This window comes from Stegastes partitus, unplaced genomic scaffold, assembly GCF_000690725.1.
Source record: "Stegastes partitus isolate 25-593 unplaced genomic scaffold, Stegastes_partitus-1.0.2 Scaffold450, whole genome shotgun sequence".
NCBI classification, from domain to species: domain Eukaryota; kingdom Metazoa; phylum Chordata; class Actinopteri; family Pomacentridae; genus Stegastes; species Stegastes partitus.
The window spans coordinates 45814-58998 of NW_007578181.1; the positions used below are offsets into that span (position 1 = coordinate 45814).

The window sequence follows — 13185 nt, forward strand, 5'->3', positions numbered from 1 at the left end:
TTTGTGTCATTTGTTACAATGAAGCAACTGAAGAAAGAAGGTCGTATAACTGGTTTAATTTAAGAAAACATGTCTTCTGTCAAGTCCATCAGTCCAGCTCATACAGGAGAGTGTTCTGGAAGACGAACCCAGCAGATGTGGAGTGATCACTGATGACCGTCTCCTTTCCATCCTCATCGATTTCCCGCAGTATCACCGGCGGTGGCTTGTTGTCTGACACTGGGAAGAGCTGCTCCGTCGGCAGGTCGTCCACGTCCACGTCCACGTCCTCCTCAGAGCAAACGGTGGACTGTTTGTCTTCATCTCCTCTGCTTGACTTCCTTGCTTCCTCTGCTGCAGGGATCTCGCTGCAGAAGTCCTCATCATTGTTCTGATTTGTGGTGGTTGCCATAGACGGTGTGAAAGACGCAGCAGCAGCAGCAGCAGACTTTGATTCTTCACCGGATGAGTGGTCAAGAGTCGCAGCATCTGTTCCCACCTGGTGCAAAAACAAAAGAAGTTAGCAGGTTGATCACACAGCCCGGCCTGATGGTTGGTTTTTATCTCACCTGCGTACTTCCTTGTCCAGCTTCTGTTGTCTTTTCACTTTCCTCTTTGGGTGTTGACTCCAAACTAGAGGCTGGATTTACTTCCTCCGTCTCTCTGATGTCACAAGACCGTCCAGCAGAAATGAAAATGTTTTGTTTTTCAGTCTCAGGTGATGCCGCCATGCTGCCCTCAACAGCCACAGAAAGGCCTTGTTTCTCAACTGAGCTGTCGCACCGAGAATCTCCAACATCAGGATCCTTTTTCTCCACTGCTTGGTCACATCCACCTTCATCTTGCTTGTTTTGCTCTTGTCCAACTTCTTTGTTATGTATCTGCTCCTCCACATTTTCCAGGCCTTTCCTTTCCATCTTCTTCCATCTTTCCTTCTCTCCACCAGCGTCCTCTTCGTCCTCACTTCCATCCTCCCTCACCTGCTCTTCTCCTTCCTCCTGACTTCTTCCCTCATCTTCTTCAACATGCTCCACCATCATCTCCTGCTCTTCAGTCTGTCTTCCCTCCTCTTTCTTCAGCTCTCTTTTCTTGCCGTCCTCCTCCTGACTCTCACCATCACTTTCAATATGACCTGCAGAATAATCAAAGGCCAGACGAGAAGGAAGGACGGGCAGCGTGACGGTGAGCTGTCCCCTCTGCTTGTTGAACTTGGCCTCTCCTTTGTCCTCATCCACGGGGTAGGCCAGAGGCAGCTCCAGTCTGTAGGCCGGCACCTTGGACTCCAGCAGCAGGCTTTTCTCTTTCACCTCCAGGCTGGTGTCTGCGACCGACTTCAGTAGCGGCAAGTCAACGGTGACCACAATCTCTCTGGGCCTGGGGCTTTGGGCTGAGTCTCTGGAGCACCTGAAGTCCTGGAGGTCGATGACGGATCGATATTTGACCGTGTACTTGGGCTTGGTCGGCTCTTTCTGAGGCCGGGACAGGAAGCTTGTAGGTTCACTGCTGTTTTTCTTGGGCTTTGTTTCGGGGAGCGTGGTGGGTCTTTTTTCATCCGGGTATGGGAAGGCGAGGGGGTCCGGCTGCTCCGAGGGCACCTTGGCTTTGTACCCAGGTATGGGTTTTCGGATCACACAGGGCTGCGGTGTTCCTTTGTATTTCCTCCTCATCTCTCTCACGTTGTTTTTGTCCAGAGACACTTTAAAAGCATCCTGGATCCCCTGAATGGCCGTGCCCTCCACCATATCCATAAATCTCTTGTTTTTGCTGGCTATGTGCAGAGTGTCAGGGTGGAAAATGACATCATAAATCAGGATCTGGTTCCCTTTATGGTCCCTGTCTTGCCTCCCGGGGGGCAGGCTGTGGGGCAGGGACCAGCTCTGCCCTCTGCGGCCGTCCTCCGACACGACACACTTGGATTCAGGCTTCCCGACCTTGTCACTGGCACAGATGTTGATGAAACACTTGTGCTTGCCGTCCACGCTGGTCCTGATCGCCCTGAAGGGCTGCGGGTGGATGAACTCGATGCTGTTTCCTCGCTCCTGCTCCAGGAGTTGGATCTCCGCTTCGTACTTCCTCCTGTTCTCCGGCTCGGATATTTCTTGGGCGTAGTCGCGCAACATTTCCCTGAATTTGTCGTCTTTGAGAGCTTTTGTTAATCGGTCCATTTCCTCCGCGGTCATGTCGAGCTCTTTCAGCGGGTCTCTGACCTCCATACCGACGAACCGCTGAAGTTCCGAAACCTGCCGCCGAACTTTTCTGATTCTAGTTTTTACGCATAAACCGAAACTTTTGTGGCTTTTATCTCGTTTTTGGTGCAATAATATGCAGTTTTTAGCGAGGACAGCAAAACTTCAGTCCGGTTGTGTTGATGTAACCATAGCAACGCAGGTGGTGCATCAAGAAAATACGTCCCCCAGGAAACACAAGCGCTGTCCACTGATTTTAATCATGTTTCTGATTGATACGAGATTTTAACTGATTAAAGGAAAACTAGAACTAAGAAATTATGATTAATATGTTTTTACTAAACACATAAACTTTTTGCACATGTACTTATTCAAATTGAATTAATCTGTCAAACAATGAGAAACAAATTATTAAATAAAATGCAAGAAAATTCCCAGAAATGTGTAAAAAATATATATATTTTCATTGTGACATTATTTAGGAAATAATTGTCAATCTGTTTTTTAAATCAATTTTAAATAAAATCTATATTAATCTACATAGAAAGCTTCATTACATCTTATATTGATCAAAACTTCTGACTGCAGTAATTCAATGCTTCCCTTTCAACCGCTGACATTAATCCTCTGTCAAGTTATAGAGCTTAAAAAAATATTAATTTACATTCTTTTTTGGGAGCTTATTTTAGAGTAAAATTAAAAATTTGGTGAACCTATTACTGAAACTATATTTGCTGTATTTCAAAACCATGTTTTTAATTTCAGTTTTTATGATTCTAAACTTTACGGGTAAACACAGATGGTATTTTGATATTTTTACAGTTTATAAGGTTATCTGTTGGTGATTGTGATGATTGATTAATCACTTTATTATGCTATAATGGTATATTAGTATGTGAATAAAACAAATCACACCACATAGCCCATAGTTTTCAAATAATACAATGTCAATGCAACGCGTAGATATTTGACTTTTCACTTAATAAGACAAATTAATAATCAAAAATCTGCCTTAAGCATTTGTTATTTAAATGCTTATTGTCAGAAGTGCATTATTATCTGGTATATTTTTAATGTTAGGATTTTTTTTTTGCGGTCGCTGTAAATGGTGAAGTGGCCTCTTCATACCAGCAGGTGTCCCTGCAGACCTCCGTTCAGGTGGCACCCGGCCAGTCAGTATGTCGGTCAGTAAGGCAAATGGGCGGGTGCAGAGGGAAGGGAGGTGATTGGTCGCACCCCCGACAGTTCATATTTCTCTGTGTCTGATTGGAAGCGGTGTGCTGTTACTAGGTATGGGACCACTGCTTATGAATGTGTGTGAGGGAGCCAATCCTGGTCCAGGAGCTTTTATTAAGTTTATTTTTAGGATTTTTTTTATAATAATAATAATCATAATAAAAAAGTACACTGCCTCTTGTCCAGTTCAAGTGTGAATTCTGAAATGATCTTTCTCATAGTCCTGTCATTTAGGGGGCTGATGAAAAGCACAGCTTGTAAGAACGTGGAGTGTTTATTAGAAATAAATTGAATGAGTAAAACTCAGGAGCTTCTTATGCAATAATCACAGCTCCATCGCCTCCTTGTTCCCATGAGACGGATCCGACTGTGCTCGAATGTTCTGTTAATGAACTCCCAATTCAGGCAGAGCTGCTTGTCTGTCTCTTCTGACTCATCAACCATTCTGGCTCGGAGCTGATGAACAGGACACAATGTCCCCACACGGTCTTGCCAAAAGAGGTTTTATAACACCAAAAAATTCATTCAGCCAGCAGGAAGACACCCACAGGCAAGTCAGCACATTTGGAAGAAGAGGAGTGAGTTTCAGCTGACCGGAGAGGGGGCCGGCGGTGGTGGCGATGGTGGGAGGGGAGTCGGCGTGACGCACTCAGGATGTGGGCAGATACCACTCGCTGCATTTCTGCATGAGCACGACCCAAAGATTGCTGACTGTATCTTAATCCCACGCGTCACCTCTCTGGGATTAGAAGTTGTAAAGCTCACAAAAGATTTACTCACTGAACTTTTTTTTTCTTCTTTCTTTTATTACAAATATGTATTAAATAATACGAAAAGTTAGACAGGGCGATATAATCAAGGTGTAATCATAGTACTGATGATTAATATTCATATTTACAGATTTTTTCAACTTTTTCCCAAATAAGACAAATAAATGCATTCATAGTACAACAAACAGTACATTCACATAGACATATATTTATATATATATATCAATCAGTATCCATACAAACAGAGAAAAAGTGTTGTAGGAGAGGTGGAGAAGGTGAAATGTGTAAGACAAACTTCATAAAAAGGCTTTGGCAAGAGTGCATCATCAATCATATCAAAGTAAACAAAGAATCTTTTAGAGAAAAGACAACATGTACAAATGAGCAGTAGAGCAGGAAAAGAGTCCAGTGCATGTTTTTATTATCATTCCCATGAGTAGAAGGGCAGCAGCCTCGTGTGCTTGGCTGCTCCCTGTGTCCCTCTGGTGTACTGGGAGTAGGTAGGCAGGATGGCAGTTGTTCATTATCTACTTTGAGCCAGCAGGTACCAGCATGCTTAATGTGGCAATGCCAGGTTTGGAGGAAGGTGTTTTGCCAGCAGCCATTTTGTTCAGACTCCGAACGTCAGCCTGCCAGGAGGGAATTTTCTTTGTGGTCATGTGGCGGCGGGCGTGTTTGGTTAAGTGATCGCTGCGCATGAATCGCCGATCGCACACTTGACAAACAAATTTCTTCTCGCCGGTGTGCGTGCGCCGGTGACGGGAGAGCTCGTCAGAGCGGGCGAACCTCTTATCACACCCATCCCAGCTGCAGCTGAAGGGCTTCTCACCTAAGGCAGGGAAACAGACGGACAAAAGCAGAAAACAAGTGAGTCACGTTGCAGTCATAAAAACTGGACACGTCACTGAACTTGGCTGACATAAAACAATGAGCTCACTGTCTTCCCATCAGAACCAACAGGGTCCAGGAAAGAATGTTTTACAAACAGGATGCAACACTCATCGGTGGTAGTCACAACTATTCCACATCCTCGTGAGTATCAACCAAACACATGCAGTGAAACCTCACCTGTGTGTGTTCGCAGATGAGCCTTGAGGTGCGAGCTCTTGAAGTACGTCTTCCTGCAGCCTGGGAAGTTGCAGACGTAGTTCCTCCTGCGGGAAAAGTCCATCTTTGTGGTGCCTCTGGGCCCTGCTGGCACATACACAGGGGCCGGGGCCAGAGGTAGCAGCTTGGTGTTGCCCAGGGTCATGACAGTCTGAGGGCAGTGAGGGGCCTGAGAAACTGAGGACTGAGGGAGAACCAGCATCACTGTGCCCTGGGGTACCGCTGAGCCCACGATGAGGGACTGCTGGACAGGGCCGGTGTTCGCTGAGGCGGGCTGGGGGAGGATGGGCGTGGTGGCAGTCCGAATTCCAGCATTAGATGTCTGAACGGCACTGGGGATGAAGGCCGAGATTATACCCGATTGGCTGCTGACAGGGAACATCTGGCAGATGATTTGAGGGCTGGTGACTGGAGGAGGGGACAGGGTTGTGGGAATAGGGGTAGTGGGTGTGCTGTTTTGTGGTTGGGTGTTGACAGGAGTGGGGGTGGAAACACTGTCCAAACAGGGTTTTGAGGGACTGGTTGGCTGTTCTGTTTTTGAGGGTAAGAGTGGAGCTGGAAGAGATAGAAGTTTGGTTATCTGCTCAGCGTTTGTCATGCATTGCTGCTGCTGCTGCTGCTGCTGGCAGATCATTGTAGCTGATACTGTGTCTCTAGTTTTCTCTGGATTGGGGGCCACTGGAATGTGGTGTTGGCAGAGGGTTCTGTCTGCGGTGTGGCGGATGACGCTGGTCGCCATGGCTCTGCAGGGCTGTGGAGGAGAGGGGAGGGCGGGGGTCTTTTCAGCAATGGGTGTCAGGACAGGTTGATGGGGGCCGGACCCACAGCGCTGTGTGGACACAGCCAGGCCGGCGCTCGGCTGGAGTGTAGCGCTCGATGACGTCTCAACAAAGCTGGGACTGTGGGGCGGGGTCATGCACTGCAAAGAGATGGTGGAAGAATTAAAGCGTATCCCAATAGCACTGCCACAGCCTGGTCTGCAGTTCTAAAAGGACTTGTGTTTGCAGACATAAGTATCCCAGATAGCAAGTAGGTACACAAGCATCACAATCACTCTGAGCCATAAACTGGGATTTTTATGACCCTGCATCTGCAGGAGGGAACTCTGAGTGAAGGTCAACCACATTAATGTCTCAAGGCTGGCTCTTCCAGCTGCAGCACGTCTCATGTCATAAAACAGGCTTACAGTTATCTTCACACGTTCACATGAAGAGGCCAGCAGAATCAATGCAAACTCTCAGCAGGAACATGTTCACTAATGACATGCAGGTTATCTCTGTGGGATAATGACAGAAACCAGTCTTACCAAAGAGGAGAGGGACACAAAGTCCTTCGGGGGCTCTGGGAGTTCTGGGGGCAGGAGGGAGTCGCAGGAGTCTGAAGCCGGGGTGAGGGGTCTGGGCTTGCAGGGGTTCGGCTTGTTGCTGCTCAGGAACAGAGCCTGGCCCCAAGAGCTCATGCACACCAGAGCCTCTGCTGCCTCCAGGTCAGTGTACTCGAGGCCAGGGGAACAACTGCTGATTCCACTGGAGACAGACTGCTCGCTGTCATGCCTCCTTCTCTTCACAGAGGACCCACAGTGATCCATGTACTCAGTCTAAGGGGAACAAAGAAAGCAGGACATTTCAGGTGAGTTGCTTTTGACACATCACTGCTATTTCCAGCTCCTTCACACTCAGCGATGATTCAGCTCTGATAGGACTAACAAAGGGATGCTTTCTATGCTTACCAAAAAGAGAGAGAGAGAAAAAAAAAAATCTATTTCCAGTTATCATCTGCTCAGTCACTGTTCCTGTATCTGAAGTTCCCGGGCCAAGCTGCGTGATGCTGCCAATAAGAGCGAGGGGGTGTTGGTGACTACACCCCAGCCCAGCATGCACTGCCTCTGGCCCGGAGCCAGGACGCCTCCCCTTCCCAAATATAGACCAAACAGTGACGTGCAGCCCAGCGGAGACATGTGAAATCCCCATAAAGCCTTTCTTTTTTTTTCACATCAGGAAGTAGACTTGTTACAACTTTGTTATAGATTTTCACAGCAAATAAAACAGATTCTCCACAGAAACGCGACCAGATTAAACTAATTACTGACGCTGACAGGCTTCCGTGCACGTTTATGTGGCTTTTTAATTTGACATTATGGTGGAGACACAGCTCATTATGTTTTTAAATAAAAAAGCAAAACTGTTAATTGAGGGTTAATTAAAGAAAGCTTATTGTTGTTGATATTTGACTGACGCGGAATAAAAATAATGATAAAGTAAATAAACTTTATTTTAAATGTTGGGTTTAAGTGTTTTAATTAGCTCCAAGTGTCAAACCAGTCAGTAAACAAGTGACTGATACGCGGCTAAACGCAAAAACACGCAAAAACAAACGTCAACCAACAGTTTAAAGAAATTCTCTTACCCCGCGCGAGTCCATCTCTGTGAATTTTCGCGATGGCATCGAGGAATAAAATGTTCAAATATCACGTTTGCGTTGTCAAAGCCAGCGTAGAACAAAGAGACGGCGGTTGCCAGTGCTGCTGGCGGCTCTGGGGTTGGGTTGAGGTCCTCTTTTGCTCTGACTGGCTCCCTTTTCTCTCAGCTGTGTGTGTAAAACATGGGGAGGAGGAGAAAAAAAAAGGAAAACAAAACTCACAACACGCACTGGCGGGTGGCAACACTCGGCCAATCGCAATCGAGTGTGTGCGGAGCCGCGGCCAATGGGAGGCCGGCAGACGCGTGAACAGTGCGTGCCCGCCGCACGGTTGGAGGAAACGGGGTGCGTGGCCGTTGGTGGGCGGGGCCGCGGGAGTCAGCAGTGTCAGGGTAAACCCGATGAACCGCCATCCGCTAAACTGGGCGAAAGGTCGATCCAGTCTATGCGGCGTTCAGGGGCCGCGGGGATAACCCCGCCGCACAGCCACCTGACCACACATGCAGCGTTTTGTAAGCGACATACTTTCAATACTTCAATACAAGTCTGGGTCATTAAACTGTGGTACAATTAGATAATGTGTTGTTGTTTGTTGTGTTGCTGCTAATTCAGCACAAGTCTTTCTTTTGTCTTTAGCAATGTAGCTTGTGGCTAATTCAAAATCATAACAAGATGATTTGTTTCATTCACTAAAAAATTTAATGGCTCAAATATGCATCAACTGGATGACAATATGTGACGATGAGAAGCCTGGACTGATGGTCTAACACTTTTTATTCTCTCGTCCTTTTCTCTGATGACCAAGGGCTACACAAAAAATACATCAACACACTGAAGTTAGCACATTGCTAAAACTAGCCCACACCAAACTTAAAATAATTTCACAATTAGACTCAATTAAAGTTTTACCTTTTTGTCCTCTCAACTTTTATCTTTTGTTTTGTCTCTTAATGTTACGTTACTTTACATTTTTTTAGTTTCCGCATTGTCCCTTCCAAACAAAAGCACTTCCGTTTTACGCTAAATAACGAAATTAAAAGCAAAAAAAAAAAACATGAATACACGACAGATTTAAGTTGACACATTAACTAATGAATTATAATAATAATAACCACATTCAGTAACTGCTGAACAAGCAACATGTGAGTTACTGACATAATGCGATTCCCTTCCTGATTGCTAGCTATAAATTTCATTTCTGGTCTTTTCCTAGATGATGGTGGCCTCTGAATAGCGTACAAATCATTTCTGAAGTATGCAATGTCAAATTCTGTCAATAAAAAACAAGCATCTGTGAGTTTTTGTTTGTTTGTTTTTTTAAGAGTATGGTAAACCGAGGAAAGATGCCTCCCTTAAGAACAATGTCTGTCTTTAAATATGTGTATATTGAACAATAATACGTGCACAAGAAGTGTACTAAAGTGAACAAATGCAGAAGCTAATTAAATCATAACAGACCACAGTTATTATAAAACTAAATATATTGCACTGACTCTACCTGCAACATAATGTTAGACAACACATGCAGAAATTATAATTTTAATTTAACTAAAAATGTGATTATTGCCATCTAATTTATAACTGAGGGGCCAAAGACAAAAAAAAAATATAGCTTCACTTAATGATACCTGATATTTAAACGCATGACATAAAAGTTATATCAAATCAGCAGCAAATAAATCATGCTAGCTAGCTAGTGCTACAGCTAGCATAGCATCATTAGCCTAACACAAGTTGAGCTTTAGACAAATAATACACCTTACCCCAGTTCACCCTGTTTCTTTTACTGTCTCAAAATAATGGATAACAATTTATAGTGCCATTTGTGTGTTTTGTGTGTCACTTTGTAATTTTCCTCACTGTACAGTTTGTGAAGCTGGATTATATTCCTATATTTTGATATACAAGGAAGTCATTTTCTTTATAACCAAAGGCCCATGTCTCTACAGAATGCAAAAGTTTGATAACAACAGTTCAACCAGGTTTTTGTGAGAGTTCACTGGAAGACGTTTGAATTTACAGTCACGCCCCACTTTTCCCACAACACGTGAACGCAACAGTCCTGCCAGACGAAGCGCGGGTTTCTGTCTTGTTTTTTTGGGGCTATTTGTGCAGTTTTCTCACAGAAAAAGCAGAAAAATAGGAGTTAAACTGTCGCAGCATTCCCATCTTATGACACAAATGCAAACTCAGTCTGCTGCAAGGTGATTCAAATGCTTAGTTTTTATGCAAACTGTCACTTTATGGATCAAAATCCTTCCTAAAGCATGTTTTTAAAAAAATATATTTTTTTCTTTGTCTTTTCACACTAACCTGAATTTAATGATATTAATGAATAACATCAATGGCAACTGACATGATTTTGACGCCTTTTTAATAGTTTTTCTATTAAATACTTGTGAAATTTGCAGGAAAATGAAGTCTTGAACATGAAATAGTTTCCCTTACTTTTCAAATGCACTGCTGGTTAATGGTCCTAAATCTTAATGCTAAATATATTCTATACACTTTATGCTGCTGCTACTTTACTGTGAGTTTTTTTTTTAAAGTCTTCTCTCTTTTATTTTTTACTGTGGCCTTTTTTCTCTGACCATTTTCATGAGCTCATTCCCACAAGCACATGTCAGAGAATTCAAATTGGTCTTGACCTACATATGCTGTTAGATCACCAACTGTAGTTGGACAAAGGAAGAAGAAGTGTGTCAGAAGTTCCAGCAGACCTCCTGAAGCCATGATAAGGGAACGGGGCACATTTCTAGTTTTTTTAATTGAAAACAACAAAGCTGCGTGAAAATAATAAAACTATCAACAGATCCGGTGTCATTTCCAAGAGACACGTGTTGTTTCATGTTTCATTCCTGATCTTGTGTTTAGAGCACCTGATCGCTCTTTACCTGGCCTCACTGTGTTGAACTGGTGTTTGTTTGCGGCTTCGCCTGCAGTGCAGCGGGGGAGTGAGGCAGGTGTGTCGGCCCAGCCCTGGCAGCGCCCGCCGCTAAGGAAGGCCGTGCCTCGCTATGACTCACGTAAGCATGACCTCAGGGAGCACTGAGGACTCGGCGCTGTGGCAATGCGGTTCGGTGCCAGCTGTTTGCGAGAAGAGAGGGGAAGAGGGAGGAGCTACGTGGAAAACGAGTTAGCATGCACGCATGACACGCAGCCGGGCCCAAGTACAGCAGCCTGTTTGTGATATAAGTGGGCCAGTCCCGCTTCAACTTAGTTAGGGAATCTGGAGGAAAGGTTACACTTGCCCTATCTGGGCCTCCGCACGCACACCTCCCCTGTCCGGTCGACTCCCCCGACTCAGGAACTCCAGGAGAGGAGTCAGTATGGGGGGGAGTCGCCCTACAAGGTTAAATATATCACCGGGGCTGTATTTCACGAGCAGCCCCTGAGCTCTGACAGCCAGGCGCAGGCAGCGTCATGTACACTAAAGCGTTACTTCCACATGCAGAAGTTGACCACACAGCGACCAAAATCAACTTTATTATCTTCATATGAAATGACAGCTATAGTCATTATGTTATATCCTCTATATAATAATCTGAAGCTGCTCCTTTAGATGGTAAAAGGTGCAAAATGAGGCCTCGTGAGCTGTTTTGCATTCATGCAGGAGCACAAATCCTAACTTCTGGTCCACCCAAACTCACACAGAAGGCTGCAAACAAACAACGTGACCTTTCCTGAAATTCGTCACGTCTCATTTAAACCTTAAACAAATATTTATTCTGCCGTTCGCTGTGCTTTTGTCAACCGGTTTACATTTTTCGCTCTGATGAAACGCATGGAATTTGTAGATCGCTGCTGAAGATGGTGTTGCAACACTTGGCCCCGATGCGTCGTGAACGACCCTCCTTCTGCTTTTGAGTTTCCACTCGTTTCATACGGCTTGATGACAATATTTTAATCGTAGATGCCAACATTAAAATATCCAGAACGCTATGTGGGCTCATTTGAACTTGTGGAAAACACTGTCTGTCAGCTGCTCCTCCCCACAGTTACTGGGTGAAAGGACGCAGTCAGTGGAGGCACCCCGGGCTGTGCACAACCACTGGGTTTCGCAACACACCCTGGTTTTGTCTTTGATAAATATAAATACATTTATATTCATGCGGATCAATAGAAATGCTTGACATGGACGGAGCAGAATAGGAACACTTCTAGTCTGTTCAAAGTACAAAAAATACACAAACATTAAAAAAAGACGCCTGAAGTTTATGTTGGTCATTTTAAAGATTAGCCAAAGAATGTAAAGTTGGTTTACATTCTGCAGCAATGAGAGGGAGCTGACGTCCCTGGTTTGTCTACTCAGGTATTATTTATGCACTGAGGAAAACATAGCATACATAGAGCATCTTAAAGGAAATCTTATCCACTTTCCTCTATTAAATCCCATTTCAGTGATTCGTTTTTGGTATTATATGTGAACACAAATGCACAAGTTGATCAAATATATCCCAAATTCTCGCGTCTGCCTCGTGATTTTCAACATTTTATAGCAAAGTCAAGAGACAAAGAGTTAAAAATCAGACTTTTACACCCAAGATTCCACCACATGGCCAAAAACAAAACCCTCGTCTCGCACTAGACGGAGAAATCTGATGACCTGTTGGCTTTAAATATTCATAACAGATGAATATCTAGTAATCATTAACACTGAAGTGGGCCATAAACAATCTTTGGCTTGATTTCAAAATAAAGTTTGCCTGTTTGTGTGGATTTCATTAAAGCTCATGGAAATAAAAACTGTAAGCAGAACAAAAGCTGGTTCGACTCTGCGTCGTGTCTGAGAGCATTCTGCCTGATGGACGTGTGAGAAGATCCTTCATCTCCTGTTCCTGATAAAATAGTTTTTTTCTCCAACAACAGGCCGCGGATGACGCGTCGCCGTCTCGTGCAGTCGACTCTGAGGGATGCTTTGTGTACCGCACAACACGCGACTCCACCCCCGTCTCCTCCTACAGATTAGAACGGAGCAACAGGGATTTCTCTCCCAGCGCCTGGCTCCTGATTGGTCGGAGCGGGGTTCTGAAGCCAATCTGTTGCTATGAGAAACTGAGTCCTGTGCTGCAACTCGCTGTCTGTTGTCCTGGCAACATGAGGAACGGGAGGCAGGTTTGAGGGCTCCCTGGAGGAGCTTCCCTGGAGATGGTCTGAGGATGTGTGGAGCCTAATGATGATAAAGGCTCCGTGATGTTATTAAATGATATTCCGTCTGGTTGTCTGGTTGTGGGAAATGCTTCGGCATAGCTTTCAGCACAGTCCTGAAGAAGGAAGTAAATGCTTTTCTTAGACCTATATAAGTGTAGGATATAATTATTATAGTCTGCAAATCTGCTTGGTTGTGTTTTTGGGTTAATTCCATCAGACAAATATGTATATTATATAGTAGAGCTGAGCTGAAAAGTCAACCAGGGTTAGTAAGAGCAGAAGAAAATGCCTCCAGAATCATGAACCTTTAACAACAAATACATAATGTGCTTTTTTTC

At 44.6% G+C, this 13185-nt stretch overlaps 2 protein-coding genes across 2 annotated transcripts; both read right to left on the reverse strand.

The window, feature by feature from the left end:
- Positions 1 to 30: 30 nt before the first annotated feature.
- dnaaf2 (dynein axonemal assembly factor 2) lies at positions 31 to 2530 on the reverse strand. Its single transcript, XM_008286347.1, has 2 exons — positions 549 to 2530; positions 31 to 478 (listed from the first exon to the last, which is right to left on the reverse strand). The coding sequence occupies exons 1-2, from the start codon at positions 2190 to 2192 to the stop codon at positions 89 to 91; spliced, it is 2034 nt and encodes a 677-aa protein (XP_008284569.1). The 5' UTR covers positions 2193 to 2530; the 3' UTR covers positions 31 to 88.
- A 1656-nt stretch (positions 2531 to 4186) lies between these two features.
- On the reverse strand, positions 4187 to 7877 carry LOC103360534 (Krueppel-like factor 11). The gene is made up of 4 exons (XM_008286317.1): positions 7685 to 7877; positions 6585 to 6875; positions 5240 to 6197; positions 4187 to 5000 (listed from the first exon to the last, which is right to left on the reverse strand). The coding sequence occupies exons 1-4, from the start codon at positions 7721 to 7723 to the stop codon at positions 4699 to 4701; spliced, it is 1590 nt and encodes a 529-aa protein (XP_008284539.1). The 5' UTR covers positions 7724 to 7877; the 3' UTR covers positions 4187 to 4698.
- Positions 7878 to 13185: the final 5308 nt, after the last annotated feature.

Coding starts and splice junctions, on each gene's coding strand:
- dnaaf2 (XM_008286347.1), bottom strand. CDS start 2,192: ATGGAGGTCAGAGACCCGCTGAAAGAGCTCGACATGACCGCGGAGGAA. Junction 479..548: donor CTGGACAAGGAAGTACGCAG/GTGAGATAAAAA, acceptor TTTTTGCACCAG/GTGGGAACAGATGCTGCGAC.
- LOC103360534 (XM_008286317.1), bottom strand. CDS start 7,723: ATGCCATCGCGAAAATTCACAGAGATGGACTCGCGCGGG. Junction 6,876..7,684: donor CAGAGATGGACTCGCGCGGG/GTAAGAGAATTT, acceptor TGTTCCCCTTAG/ACTGAGTACATGGATCACTG. Junction 6,198..6,584: donor TTGTGTCCCTCTCCTCTTTG/GTAAGACTGGTT, acceptor ATCTCTTTGCAG/TGCATGACCCCGCCCCACAG.